Genomic DNA, 13,858 nt, shown 5'->3' on the forward strand with positions numbered 1-13,858 from the left:
ACTATTAGTACGTGTGATTCGCTTGGAACCGGTAGTTTGTGTACTCGAACGTGTTCCCGCTCGCGTAGTTTTGACTTGGTCGTGTGCTGAGCAAAAAGCGTCGCACGTCTGCGATTTCCTTCAAACGCAAAGTGCCAGGCCAGGCCAGGATTCCCGGTGGTGCATCTCCACGCAAGGGTGCGCAAACAGCTGATTCCGCCTGGGGCCCGCGCGACTATAGAACAAATCAAAAGGGCGCAGAGATTCCGAGCGCAAGCAAATCGCGCGGTCCCAGTCCAGCAGAAAAAGTGAAGGGGGTGCAGTGTGGGGTGGTGCCCGCCACGTTGATTCCACGGCCCTTTCCTGCGGCTATCAACGGCTGGTCCTCCTCCCGTGCTCTTGTGCTAGGTGTACACCAGTCCTCCTTCCCACGTTTTTATTGATTAGAGAGAATCTCTCTTATACCACGGCTCTCCTATCAGATGGCAAATATGTTTATTTTACAAAAAAATGATGTTTTTTTTGTGGGGACATTTTACAAATGATGTTTAAGATAAATCGCTTCACATGTTTTAATTTAACAAGATTTTACACACATTGCATGCCTCGGATAGGCTTCTCGAGTAAAAAGAAATGGTTTCTTGTGTTTTTCTCTAGACAAGATAAACATCCGTATTATGAATTACATTCATACGACATGATGTGTTTTGAACTTTACGATCATTTAAACATGGAGCACTATGTGAATCTTTTTTTTTCAAGATAACAGAAGATGATCCTCCTCAATCTCCAAACCCAATAATACAGACAATTGTCTATGAAATATACATTTTCAAAGTAAAAAAGAAAATCCACTATTTAATGCATCCCAAACACTTCCTATTGAGTATCCTAGAATTTCTCATGCATCTAGGGTTATACACATGTACATGTTTTTAACTTAACCTTTTTTATCAGCTCACTGCCCCACTCTCCCTCCCTCCCTCTATCTATCTTCACACACATGCACGCGCGCGATTGTGGGAGATCATGATGAGTTATCAGGCTATGGATGCCCATTATGCTCCAGAAGTGTGTGGGCCGGAGGGTGTTAGCACTCGACTCTTCGACCTAGATTGAATTGTTACGACACGGGCAGTGGAAATAAATTTAATTTAGTTAGGCCTTAGGCTTATAGTTTACTTAGAGTTTAGGCAGTATTTTCCCCTTGCGTCTGAAAAACGAGTCAAGAAACACAAATGACAACCCTTCAAGGCGATGAAAATCATAAAAGGGAGGCGGATAGGATATTGTTCTCATGGCAAAGTTGGACGAACGGCTTCCGACTAATCAAACACATTTTACAAGACATCTGGGCCAATGCTATGATTGAGAAGAATTTTCCAACGTTGCACTAAAATAGAGGACCATGTAATACTGCGGTGAAACAAACACAAGCCAGATTTCGGCATAACCAAATGCAAAAATCATCTCCACATCCAACCAACTCAAGGCCGTCGGGAATAAATGACCACTGCAAAATTATCAAAAGCCAATAACTACCCTAGTACGCACACATACCCCTTGGCGGTTGTCCTCTGGGCTCTAGGCCTCTAGCGACTCGGGCGGCTAGTGTTGCTCACCTCTTGTCGGCGCCGACATGTTTGCTCCGTCTACTATGGCCTTAGGCCATGGAGGCATAGTGGATCTCGGTCCTTGCCGGCGGAAGGGCTTCATTTCCTTTTCAGATGTCTTTCTGTGCCTGTTTAAGGTTTGTGTCATGCTCAGGAAGGAGAGACGACATCGGCTCCCTGAAGATGGGATAATGTTCGCCCCCGCCTAGCCCCCGTCTCGACGGTGCGTCTAGCCTCGTCGGAAGGCGTGTGGAGGTGTCTCTCTGGTGGATCACACGGGATTTTGTCGACATTTGTCTTTGGTGGATCCGCTTGGATCCAGTCTTTGTTCGCATGCGTTTGCGTGCCCGCGGGTCGGATCCTTTCAATCTATACTTCTCTTCACCAGCGGACAGCGGTGGTTGCTGTTATGGTGCATTGGCCCTATGCAACTTTAGCACGACGACTTTCGGATTGTCTACCACAACAAGATTTGCACAACTATGGTGAGGGAGGCGTAATGAAGGCGGCGTGCCTTCGGCTCGCTACAGCGATGGTAGTCGTCACTAGGTGTAATTTTTACTTTTAGTGCGCTCTGTACTATCTTGAAGGTTGATGCATGATCGAAAGTTTTCAAGAGTAGAAAAAAAAAGCAATAACAACTTTTCAAAATCCATGTCCACAGTTCACCAAACCTAATGGAGTACTCCCTCCGTCCGAAAATACTTGTCATCAAAATGAATGAAAAGAGATGTATCTAGAACTAAAATACATCTAGATACATCCCTTTTTATTCTTTTTGATGACAGGTATTTTCGGATCGGAGGGAGTACTTCCTTGTGGATTTGGTTTTCCTCGTGTGCTCGTGTACACGAAGCATTTTCTTCAAACTCTACCAGGGGACATGTTGGTCCGTGGCAAAAGCACCCCGCCGTCCACTCTGAGTCCTCTCCCCGCTCGCTCTTGGCCGTCCAATCCAAATCCAACGTCCCCGATCTTCCGATCAGACCTAAACCCATCGCATCTATAAAACCCCACCACGCCAGAAATCCTCCTCCCCCGCATTCTCTTCCCCTTCAACTCCCACGCGCACCGGCACCTCCCCTTTTCTTGCGGAGCAGCGTGAGGGTTTCGGAAAGCTAAGCCATGGCGGAGCAGCCGCACGCCGAGGACGCCGGCCACAAGCCGGAGACCCTGATGGAGAAGATCGCCGACAAGATCCACGTCGGCGGCGGCGACCACTCCTCCTCCTCGTCGGACTCCGACAAGGAGGAGCACCCGCGCCCCTCGGCCCCGCCCGCCCCCGCCCCCGCCCCCGCCGCCTCCGAGGTCACCACCGCCTCCTTCGCCGCCTCCGCCTCCGCGGCGGCGGCCGACGCCAAGAACAAGATGTTCCGCCTCTTCGGCCGCGAGCAGCCCATCCACAAGGTCCTCGGCGGAGGCAAACGTATGGCCCCATTACCGATCTAACTGATGCTCGTTTTTTAGTGACTTTGCTTAAACGCGTAGATCGGATCGGATTATGTGGATCTGGACGGGTTTGGGTCTCGGGTTTCGTACTAGATCTGGTATAAGGCACTGATTGGGTAGTGCCGGTGAGGTTTAAGCCTTCTTTTTTGGGCGGCTGGGTTTGTTCAGATCCACAGGGACGGTGCGTCACCAAAGCCAACGCTACTGGAGCGACCTGATATACGCTGTTGGTTTCGAATTTGGTCAATGCAAGCTGTCTTCGTATGGGTTTTGCTGTGGTCGTGCGATCTGATCTTTAAGATTCCTCCCCTGTATTTATTGTGCAAAAATGGATACTGGTTTTTGATAGTAATAGTAAGTTTATGCTCTGTCGTAGTCCATATGGCTGAGCTGCTAAAATAGGATATTAATATTTCAGTTGGCTGGCTGCTAAAATAGGATATTACTATTAATAGTACCGTTGAGCATTACCTGCGCTTGAATCTATGTTTGTCAGTTTGTGGCAGAATCATCTTCAGGCGCTCAGTGAATTCTCTGCTGTGTCCTTGCTAAGTCGCTAGTGTATAGAAACATTGTTTCTTGTATGAGAATTATCATCATATATGACTCTTAGGTTTGTTTTCTCTGAATTTTAAATAAAGAAACAATAAACCTTGTGGTGTTATTGCTACTTCTTCCCTTTCTCAAACTTACAAACATTTTGGAAATATTGAAGTTCAGCTTAAGATTCTCTATAGAATTACCATGATTTTGGAGCACCTATGCGCCATTAGTCGTTGCACATTGCAATATAACTAATACTCATGGACTAAAGAAATAGAACACAATGTGGTTTCTGTGTATGGTACATTTGTGTCTTTTCGTTTTTGCTTTGAACTTGAGCTGTTAACCATAGGCTGAAAACATGCAAATCTAGAGGGCATCCTTACTCTGTTGTGAATCCTTAACGGGCAGCAGAGGTTAAACAACTAGTTGTGTTTTCTTGCCTTGCATTGTCACTCCATAAGTTTTCACAGAGCATCTTGCAACATTTTTTAATTGTCATATTCTATTTCTACTCCTTAAACACTGCCAAATTTATCTCTGTCTTGTATTATATTGTGATTAAGGTGTCATTTGTGAGCACATGTTATGTAATTTCATGATCTGCCAATCTTGCTGTTGTATTCACTTTGTTTCTCTATTCTGCAGCTGCTGATGTGTTTATGTGGAGGAACAAGCACATCTCTGCTGGAGTACTAGGTGGTGCAACTGCAATCTGGATCCTTTTTGAATTGCTTGGCTACCATCTTCTGGCTTTCCTTGGCCATGCTCTCATATTCTCTCTGGGTGTTCTCTTTCTCTGGTCTAATGCCTCATCATTCATTAACAAGTAAGCTATCTTCATCTCAGTATCACAGATTACATGTGCATACCCTTGCACGTTCAAGAGTTAGTCCTTAAAAATGAGTTCTAAATTCTGCCACCCATTTCAGGTCTCCCCCAAGGATTCCCGAGGTGATCATTCCTGAAGATCTGGTTGTCAACATTGCGCTATCTACACGTCATGAGATCAACAGAGCCTTTGCAAACCTTCGTCAGATTGCTCTTGGCCGCGACATAAAGAAGTTCCTTATTGTATGTCTGTTCTGCCATTGTTTACCAAGCGTTGTTCCTACATCAGTCTGGATTTGCCTCATTTAACTTATTTTTACAAAATTGTAGGTGATTGCTGGTCTATGGCTGCTTTCCATTCTCGGCAGTTGCTGCAACTTCTTGACGCTGTTCTACATTGGTAAGGGATCTCAACTTTGTATACCATTTTCAGCAACTCTTCCCTATATGGATTTGGCTAACAGTGGATTTTTCTCTTCTATGTCAAACAGTTTTTGTGGTTCTGCACACAGTTCCAGTAATCTACGAGAAGTATGAAGATCAGATTGATACCTATGGTGAGAAGGGGTGGATTGAGGTTAAGAAACAGTATGCTGTGTTTGATGCCAAGGTTCTGAGCAAAGTGCCGAGGGGCCCCTTGAAAGACAAGAAGAACTAGAAACGAGTGGTACCGTGTGGAATGGAATGATGGCGACTGGTTCGTGGCTGCCCTTGTGGTATGAGCACCAAATTTCTCACCGGTTGTCTTGTGTTATGTAAGGCTGTTTTCGATGTTTGCGACTTTGATGAGAGTAGCCCCGGGTAGCTTACCCTCCAACAGTAATGCAGAGGCAGCACTTGTTTTGCTGTACCGCTGTTTGATTTTTGATCTGTTAAGGTGTCGCATGGGTACGGTTTCTGGACGCTGATTTTGCTACTTGCATTGCTGCAGTTTGGAGTATTGATGATGTTTATCAACTCGTTGGGCTTTAGATGTCATGTACTCGTTTCTATTGTACTACTGCTATCATTGTTGCAAAACAACTTTTTGTGCTATTAAAGCCCAGCCTGCGTGTGTTCAGAGTGCATCGTTGGCACACAATTGCTGGAGTTTCTCTACCACATAAGTAGGAGTGGAGATTCTCGAGAAAAAACATAAGTAGGAGTGGAAACTTACCGACTAGTGTCAGTATTCTCAAATTGTAGTGCACTTCAGGCATCAAAGAGACCGCTCATTTACAGTACAAGGATTAACAGTACACGCTTATTTACAGTACACTATGAAATCCTAGAAATCTCTGACATTGCATTATTTTAAACAAAAACATAACTAAGGAGTTTCACTAGATTCATGAGGGAAGCATACTGATACACAGACTGGCACGCTGATACTGTTTTGTGGCCAACGACAACCTACCAAGCAGCATGAACTACCTATACACAAGACATGGGGGATCGAGAGATGCACACAAAGGAGCAAAACTAAAAGAAAGAACAAAAATCAAAAGGATCTGCCCTGCAGATTCATTATTAGTGTAGTAGTACAACAACCTAACACAGGCAAACTACAGTTTACGTGGCGATAGACTGTCCTTTCATGTAGCTGTTCGCCATCTATTCTACTTTCCGAATTATGTTCATACACTTGTGTTCACAGGAAGTATGTCAACTGCTCCTTCTTCCTCGACCCGCCTTCACCATACAAATCATTCCATTGCTTCAACTCACCCATTATGGAACCTTCAGTAGCAAAGCTCGCCGCCACCTGCAATTCCAAGTTTACCAGATATTAGCACGTTCTAATGTGTCCAAGTTATCAGCTTTCAGCTCCACTGTTATATACTATTAATTAATGGCTTCTACTACATGCTTGCATTTGTGAATACTATTTGCATTGTGCTAGAAAACCAGTTCACCTGGTTCTTTGCTTCTTTCAAATCTGCCATGTTTAATGGCCTTAGAATGATCTCCTTGTCCTTTTCTTTCATCTTTGAAGGATCTAGTGGAGTGCCTCCCTTTTCCAGTTTCATCTTCTCCTGGCAATATTTGAGTGTTAGCTTCAGAAATTTGACAGGTTTTTTCATGGATACAATGCTTAGTATGGTGGTGATTAGATTACCAGTTCCTTCTTCCTTTCCTTCTGTATCAGTTCCCTCACAGGGCGATATGCCGCCGTTGTGCAAAGGTTCTGTGCAGAGCAAACTGAGTTAGCCAACAAGTGTTTTAAGTGGAGAAAGATTCATGTCTCATGATACTAACCTTGAGATCACTGCCACTGTATCCCTCAGTCATGGTTGCTAGTTCCTTATAATCTAGACTTTCATCAACTTTCTCCTTCGACAGAAGCCTCTTCATAATCATTTCCCGATTTTGCACTGATGGTAAGCCGACCATGATTCTATGAAACCAAAGGAGCATGTGCTTCAGGCAAAATGACAAACAAAAAATAACGCTAGGGATTGATTTCAAGGAAGGGATGCCAACCTGCGCTCAAACCTTCTGATGATAGCCTCGTCAAGATCAAAAGGACGGTTGGTCGCAGCAAGAACAAGAATTTTTTGATCTGGTCTTGACAAGAGACCATCCCAGTGTGTCATAAACTCATTCTTAATCTTCCTCATTGCCTCATGCTCTCCAGCTCTGTTTCGCTGCCCAAGCATGCTATCAACCTCATCGACGAAAATGATAGTGGGCGATACTTTAGCAGCCAAAGTGAACAGTGCTCTAACATTCTTTTCGTCTTCACCAAACCACTTTGATGTGATGGTCGACATCGATACATTTATGAAACTTGCTTGAGCTTCATTTGCTATAGCCTTGGCTAGCATCGTCTTGCCAGTTCCAGGAGGACCAAAGAGTAATATACCTCTACAGGGCTTAAGAAGACCCCCCTTGAAGAGATCTGGCCGTCGGAGGGGTAGCATGACAAGCTCTTGAAGGGATTCTTTGATATCTTCCAATGCACCGATATCATCAAATGAAACTCCAATTTCATTCGCGGGTATCACTTCTGGTCTGATGCGCTTTTCAAACTCATTATCTGGGGGCACTTCCTAAACGCAATAAAAAGGAATTGCAGATGGGTAAATTAGTTTCCTGGAACTTGCACAAAGTAACATTAAAGTGGCCAATAGTTATCTTACTGGTAGTTTTGCAGGTGGAGGTGGATTCTCTGGTTTCTTTGGTTCTGTTTTGCTCTCAGGAGGAGGAGCTGGAGTAGCGGCAGCAGGAGCTGCTGGTGGCAGCAAAGTTGCAGGTTTTGTTTCCAATTTTGCAGCAGTCGGAGCAATTCTCTTTTCAGCAATCTATGTAGTTGAGGCATGTCATTGTTTATAATTGTTAATTCTAAAATATTCTAAACTTTCTAATAGAATTGGATGCCTATGCTAGAAATCAAGCCACCTCGTTGGAAAAACAATAAATAGGTACTCCCCCTGTTCTAAAATACAACGCATGTAGATTTTTTTCAAAAGTAAGCTTTGTGAAGTTTGACCAACTTTATAGGGAAAACAATGTACATCTATAATACCAAATAAACATTGCATTTATTCGATATTATTAATGTTGATTTTTCCCCATATAAACTTGGTCAAACTTTACGAAGCTTGACTTTTGAATAATCTACATGCATTATATTTTGGAACCAAGGGGAGTACAAATAAAAACCTAGAAGTGCAAAAACAATAAAAAGAAACAAACCTTTCGAGCGTCAGTGTGTCTTTCCAACTTCATGGTGTCCTTATCGCTCATCTTGTTCTCTTGAAAAATTTCCAATGCATGGGCCAAGCTGCACAATTGAAGAGTCATAAACCAAGGCAGAGATGATGAAGCCAACAGACAACTATAGCAATTACCTTTTAGCAGATAGAATTAGTTTTCCGTTCCGGTACTCTGGGTCTTTATGATTCATCAAGTGGTAAGAAACTGCAGATACCACAATCTCCTCAATATACTTACTGAGGCCCATTGTATCGGATAGACATATTGAGCCTAAATCAAGACACTCGAGATCATTCTCTGCAAGGACTTCCGTGATATGGTTCCGATTATCTTGAAACTGAATAATCTTCATATCTTCTTCTAACTGGGAGTTCCAGCTTACAAGGCAATTCTCATTTTCGGGCGGCTTGATGTCTATGTTATATGGGAATAAAGCAGATAGCCTGTCATCCAGCTCGTCATCATCAAAGTCCATATCCACAATTCTTGAGCCGAGAAGTAGCACTGGCCCTTCAAGCTTGGTCAGTAGTTTCTCAAATAAGAGATACATTTTGGGGGACTTGTGAAGAAACTTCTCGACATCTCTTATGTAGAGGACAATAGGGCTCTTCTTAGATACTTTATGCAGAATCTTGTACAACGCTTGTACCAACATTTTCTCATCAAAATTCCAGCTACTAGCACGTCTGAGAGGAGCTGCAGTGCAAAAAGAAAAAAAATATGCATAGTGTGAAGCAGCAGCGCAACAAGAAATAGTGAAGTTAATCTACAGCAGGAGAAGCAGTGGAAGTGTGGAACAAACTTGGCAACAAAGTGATACAACTCATATATTCTTCTCTGTACATTTAGATTCCAACTTTGTGCATGAGATAAGCGTTATCTCAAGGGAACTAGACATGCAAGCATGTGTGTCCATACCTTCCAAGTAAAAATGTTAAGTGTGTAGGATAACGTGAACACTGCGGTGCATCGACAGAAATAACATAAACAAACTACTTCTCGTCGGTTTGTGCATTACTTCCATAGTGATAATTGTTGCATTTAGATCTGTTTCACTACCTTGCAAGTCGGAAATTAATAACAGATCACCATTTGACATGCTAAGCAAGTAAGCAGCATAACGTGGAAAAGCTCAAATACACACAATGTATACATACATGAAAACAAATAATTTCCTCAAGGTGACGAAATTTATTTTGTGCCATTGCAAGTCTTTCAAAAGGACATGGTATGACCTGAGTTACTTGGAGCGCCTTGCGATGCCAGGCTACTCATATCGGATGAAGTAGATGCATTTCTTCTGAGCTTGGGCATGCTGTTTGTACTTTCAGAGCTCCTGGAAATTTATTAGGAAATAAGTAAATGTTTTTTTGTAATGGGTCCACTATAGTGAATTTTTCTCACACCTTAATTTCATGTCGGTCATACTGCTTTGTCTACGTATACCTCCTGCAACATAAAATGGAAATACATCAATGAATATACCGATACAAATTCTGAAAGTAGATACACACAATGGGAATCATGTTCTACAGTGCATGCATGCAACTGAATTTAGTTATGCCCCAAGAGCGAGTATTGATATTCCTTCACAGCATTCAGTCTAAATGAAGGCCAAGTTAGGTAAAGTCAGTATAATGGTCGATGCTTTATTCACAAGAACTGCACTGGGTGAGAAACTTCATTTATGTTTTAATATAAAACATGAAGTTCATTTAGTTTTCAAGTAAATTCAGGAACTTTATTTAGTCTATCAGTTCCACAGATCTTCTGATTCTCTAGAACTCTGTTGTTTGAGTACTTGTTTTATTAATCAATGAATTCAAATGCACACGACATACATATTGTGTCAATATATGAGAAAAAGGCATACACCCTCTTTTTCTTCTATGAATAAGAACGGACTCATGATTTGAGGCTTCTAGTATGTGTGAATCACTAAATCAGTGTAATATTGATATGAAAATACATGTTCCATCCAGTTTGCATAAATAGAATGGTACATGGATGTTCTCATCAACTGCTAATCATTGACCTGAGTTGAACATATTTAGATAAAAACTGAAGTAGGTTGCTACCACTACAGAAGAACGAATACAAACTAAATGCTGAAGCGTCACCTCTGGATTGCTCCTTCTGTGGAGTCATCGTAAAAGACTGGAGTAATCCAGACATCCTTTCAAGAGTCGTCTCGGAGATGGATCTTGTAACAGACTGATGAGAAGAAAAATACTCTCCAGTTAGCAGTTATTAGATAAAATTTACCAATATTTTCCGTCGACAAACTAAAAAGAATCAGTGAGTGATGCAGAACAAATAGTGCCAATGTATCAAAAATAAGCTCATGAGCACACCAAACATTCAGAAATGGAAAGATTGGAAACAGTATGCAACTATGGCAAATTTTGAAGATCAAAAGCAGAGCCAGTGGTATGCTAAGGTCTTACCTGTTCGCTGCCACCGGTGCCATATTTGCCGTGAAGCTGCAAGGAATACCATTGCATTACAACATATCTAAAACATATCTAGCGACGTGTAACGCAAGGACTAATGCTCCAGCAAAACTTACCTTTATGAGAAAATCCGTAGGATCCAGCAGGAGGATTTTCGCTTCGAAATAGTGAGCGAGCGCCTTGGCGAGCATCTGCTGGTAAAGCTCTTCAAGAGAGGAACTTGGCCTTAGATTACTTGGTCCGAAGCAGCGGAAGTATGGTCAAGCAAAGTCCTTGAGCTGTTGTGATGAAGATGGTTTTTACCTGCAGGGCCTGACAGCAGAATCGCACGGCTAGCCGGAGCAAGATTCCTGGTGTATTTGGAGATCTCTGCTTGCTTCAGGTGGACGTACGCGGCGCTCGTCAGCACGACGCGTGTTTGCTCACTGCAAAGGGGGCGATTGAGGGGGAAAAAAGACAGACATGGATGAGGACTGCATGAGGTGAAAAGCAGAATTGTACACTAGAAAACATAGCTTAGTGCGCGCAATCTATCAGTAAACTAGTGTCATGCATGGTTCGCTGATCCAAGCAGATTTTGCTCATAAAACTGACAACATAGAGAGACTCTTCTTGAGCTTTTGAACCCTCTGGGTTTCTCCTGCCTGTAATCCGAGTTCTGACAGCATAGCGACTCTGTCACCACTTTCATGGACATTTCAGAAAGGAAAAAAGACATTTCACTTCTTTCAGAAACCCAAAGCTCCATGAGGCTGAAAATTACACAAAAACTCTGGATTTTTCACTTCTTCTTTTACATGCAAAATATGCAGTTCATATGTAACCGCCTTTCATGGAACCAACTATTCACCAACTGGGATTCTCCTGCCTGTGATCTGAGTTCTGACAGCATAGCGATTCTGTCACCACCTTCCATGGACATTTCAGAAAGGAAAAAAAAAAAGATATTTCACTTCTTTCAGTGACGCAAAGCTCCATGAGGCGGAAAATTAGACTACACACAAACTCTGGATTTTTCTTCTTCCTTTACATGCAAAATATGCACTTCATATGTAAATCTAATTGATGCACATCACACAGAAATGATTTCATTTTCCCCACCAAAAGATCAGCCCAAAACATCTGGGACGATGGAAGGTGACGGGACAGCTTCTACAGTTCCATGAAAGGAACAGCCCCGAGAGTCTCACTCACATCGTTGAGAGATGAACTTTTTTGCGACGGAAGGAGGGCGTTTACCTGAGGTAGTACGGGAACTCGTCGAAGGTGACCTTGCTGTCCCTGCCGTCGACGACGAGGCGGCGGAGCTCGTGCTCCACCCGCTCCAGCGTCACCCCGGCCCGCGCCGGGCCTCCCGACCCTCCGCCCGACCACGGCGCGGACGCCAGCCCCAGCCCCACGCCGACGCCTATCCCGATCCCCACCGCCGACATCACCATGTGCTTCCCCTCCATGCTGGCCGGCCGGCGCGCCTCTCCGTCCGACGGTGACGCGAGCCAACGTGGAGCTAGTTTCTCCTCGGACCGCGCGCGTGTCTTCGTGAGTGTGGCTAAGAGAGGGCGGAGAGAGATCAACGGGGGACGGACGATGACGACGACGACAGCATCTGGTCTTGCTAATAATGGATGGTTCCGGCGAGATGGATGGGAGGGGGAGCGGGAGGGGGAGCGGGAGTGTCGGGCCTCTATCTCTCTGCTCGTTGCGCTGTGTGTGTGTGTGTGCAGCGCTGTGCAGGTTTCTCGTGTGTTCTTGGCTGCGTAGCCGCGGGAGGGGCAATGGGGGCTGGGCACGCGGCCGCGTACGTGTGCAGTGTGCAGTGTGCTGGAGTATATGAAAGGAGGCGATGAGGATGGGCATGGGCGCGTGTGTATCATTGCTGCGATCGTTGGAGAGGTGGCGATGACATGCAGCATGCCGCTATTGGATACAGGGACTCTGGGTTTCACTGAATTATGCGCCGGTCTTCAGTTACTCAAGCCTCATTTGACTTGTAGGATTTTTTAGGGATTCTAAAGGATGGGATTTTTAAGATATTTTTTTCTTTGGAGCCTTTGGTTCGTAGGAATATATTCCTATTCATATCTGGTATAGGAACTAATCCTTCATATTTTTTAAAACATAAATTAGTCTAAACTCAATTGAAAAATTTCTATCATATGCATCAAATGACATATCTTGCTCTATAAGAATTGAGGCTTTTTCCGATTTTCCTGTTCCTGTGATACTTCTATTGTGTGAACTAAAGGAGGCCTCACCCGCAAAAATAATACTAAAGGAGGCCTCGAACTTCAATGTGGTACTACCTCCATTCCGAATTACACAATGTTTTGGATATATAAAATACATACAGACTGAAATGAGTGAACAAAAATGCAAAAACACATCTATATACAAGCGGTTAAAAAGAAAGTTAGGACATCTTATAGTTTTGAACGGAAAGGGTAGTATTTTGGGTTGAACTTTGATCGTAAATTTAAGTAAAAAAATGCAAGTTATATGTATAACAAAAATAATATCGGTGGAAGTTCTTTTTTTAGAAAATTTCCGATCTATTCAAGGTAGTATAAATAACGTCAGAAGTAAAGTATTATATCCAGGTCCGTGGACTACCGAGTGACGACTATAAGCACTAGAGCGAGCTGAAGACGTGGCGTCGTCATCATCTCTCCCTCATCGGAGCTGAGCAAAACAAACACCGACCGAATTCCGCGAGATCCGATAGAGACAAACCTCCACACGCTCTCCAACGATGCTAGAAGCACCGTCGGGACAGGGCTAGGCTAGGAGAACCTTATTTTATCTTCAGGAAGCGGCCGTCACCTCGCCTTCCTGAGCATGATACAAACCCTAACAAAACTCGAACAAACATCTAAAAATAGAGCCCTATCGCTGGTATGGGCCGAGATCCACCACACCTCCATGGCCCTAAGGCTACTAGAGATGAGATAGACCGATTGTGACACCGGCAGGAGTCAGGGGAACCCTACCGTGTGGTGCCCTCGCGCCACGAGGGGTTGCGGGAGTCTGGACTATGTAACGATGATCGTGCATGGTCAGTCATTTGAATTTTTCTTTGACCACTAGCTTCATCTATTTGTTCTACACAACTCTCATGTTGTAAGTTTTTTTGTTCCAATGCTCATAAACAAACTTCAAGTGTGGTGGTTTGAGGTAAGTTCACTACATGGACACGGAGTAAGATTTACCGAAAAAGGCTTTCGCCCCGCTTTATATTATAAAGCAACCACCCAAATCAAACATCCCACAAGGTTCCACACATGTCCAAACACA

The 13,858-nt window shown here is 43.7% G+C and overlaps 2 protein-coding genes across 2 annotated transcripts; one reads left to right on the forward strand and one right to left on the reverse strand.

Moving 5' to 3' along the window:
• Nucleotides 1-2,616: 2,616 nt before the first annotated feature.
• On the forward strand, nucleotides 2,617-5,450 carry LOC119275519 (reticulon-like protein B1). Its single transcript, XM_037556384.1, has 5 exons — nucleotides 2,617-3,018; nucleotides 4,233-4,413; nucleotides 4,517-4,658; nucleotides 4,746-4,815; nucleotides 4,907-5,450. The coding sequence occupies exons 1-5, from the start codon at nucleotides 2,718-2,720 to the stop codon at nucleotides 5,071-5,073; spliced, it is 861 nt and encodes a 286-aa protein (XP_037412281.1). The 5' UTR covers nucleotides 2,617-2,717; the 3' UTR covers nucleotides 5,074-5,450.
• Nucleotides 5,451-5,675: 225 nt separating this feature from the next.
• LOC119275518 lies at nucleotides 5,676-12,294 on the reverse strand. Its single transcript, XM_037556382.1, has 15 exons — nucleotides 11,807-12,294; nucleotides 10,871-10,992; nucleotides 10,684-10,772; nucleotides 10,562-10,597; nucleotides 10,235-10,328; nucleotides 9,521-9,563; nucleotides 9,350-9,450; nucleotides 8,249-8,810; nucleotides 8,094-8,181; nucleotides 7,538-7,699; nucleotides 6,879-7,447; nucleotides 6,654-6,792; nucleotides 6,514-6,582; nucleotides 6,311-6,430; nucleotides 5,676-6,159 (listed from the first exon to the last, which is right to left on the reverse strand). Exons 1-15 carry the CDS (start codon nucleotides 12,019-12,021, stop codon nucleotides 6,046-6,048), a joined length of 2,523 nt encoding a protein of 840 aa, XP_037412279.1. The 5' UTR covers nucleotides 12,022-12,294; the 3' UTR covers nucleotides 5,676-6,045.
• Between the last annotated feature and the right edge of the window lie 1,564 nt (nucleotides 12,295-13,858).

Source organism: Triticum dicoccoides, chromosome 3B (assembly GCF_002162155.2).
Source record: "Triticum dicoccoides isolate Atlit2015 ecotype Zavitan chromosome 3B, WEW_v2.0, whole genome shotgun sequence".
Lineage (NCBI taxonomy): Eukaryota > Viridiplantae > Streptophyta > Magnoliopsida > Poales > Poaceae > Triticum > Triticum dicoccoides.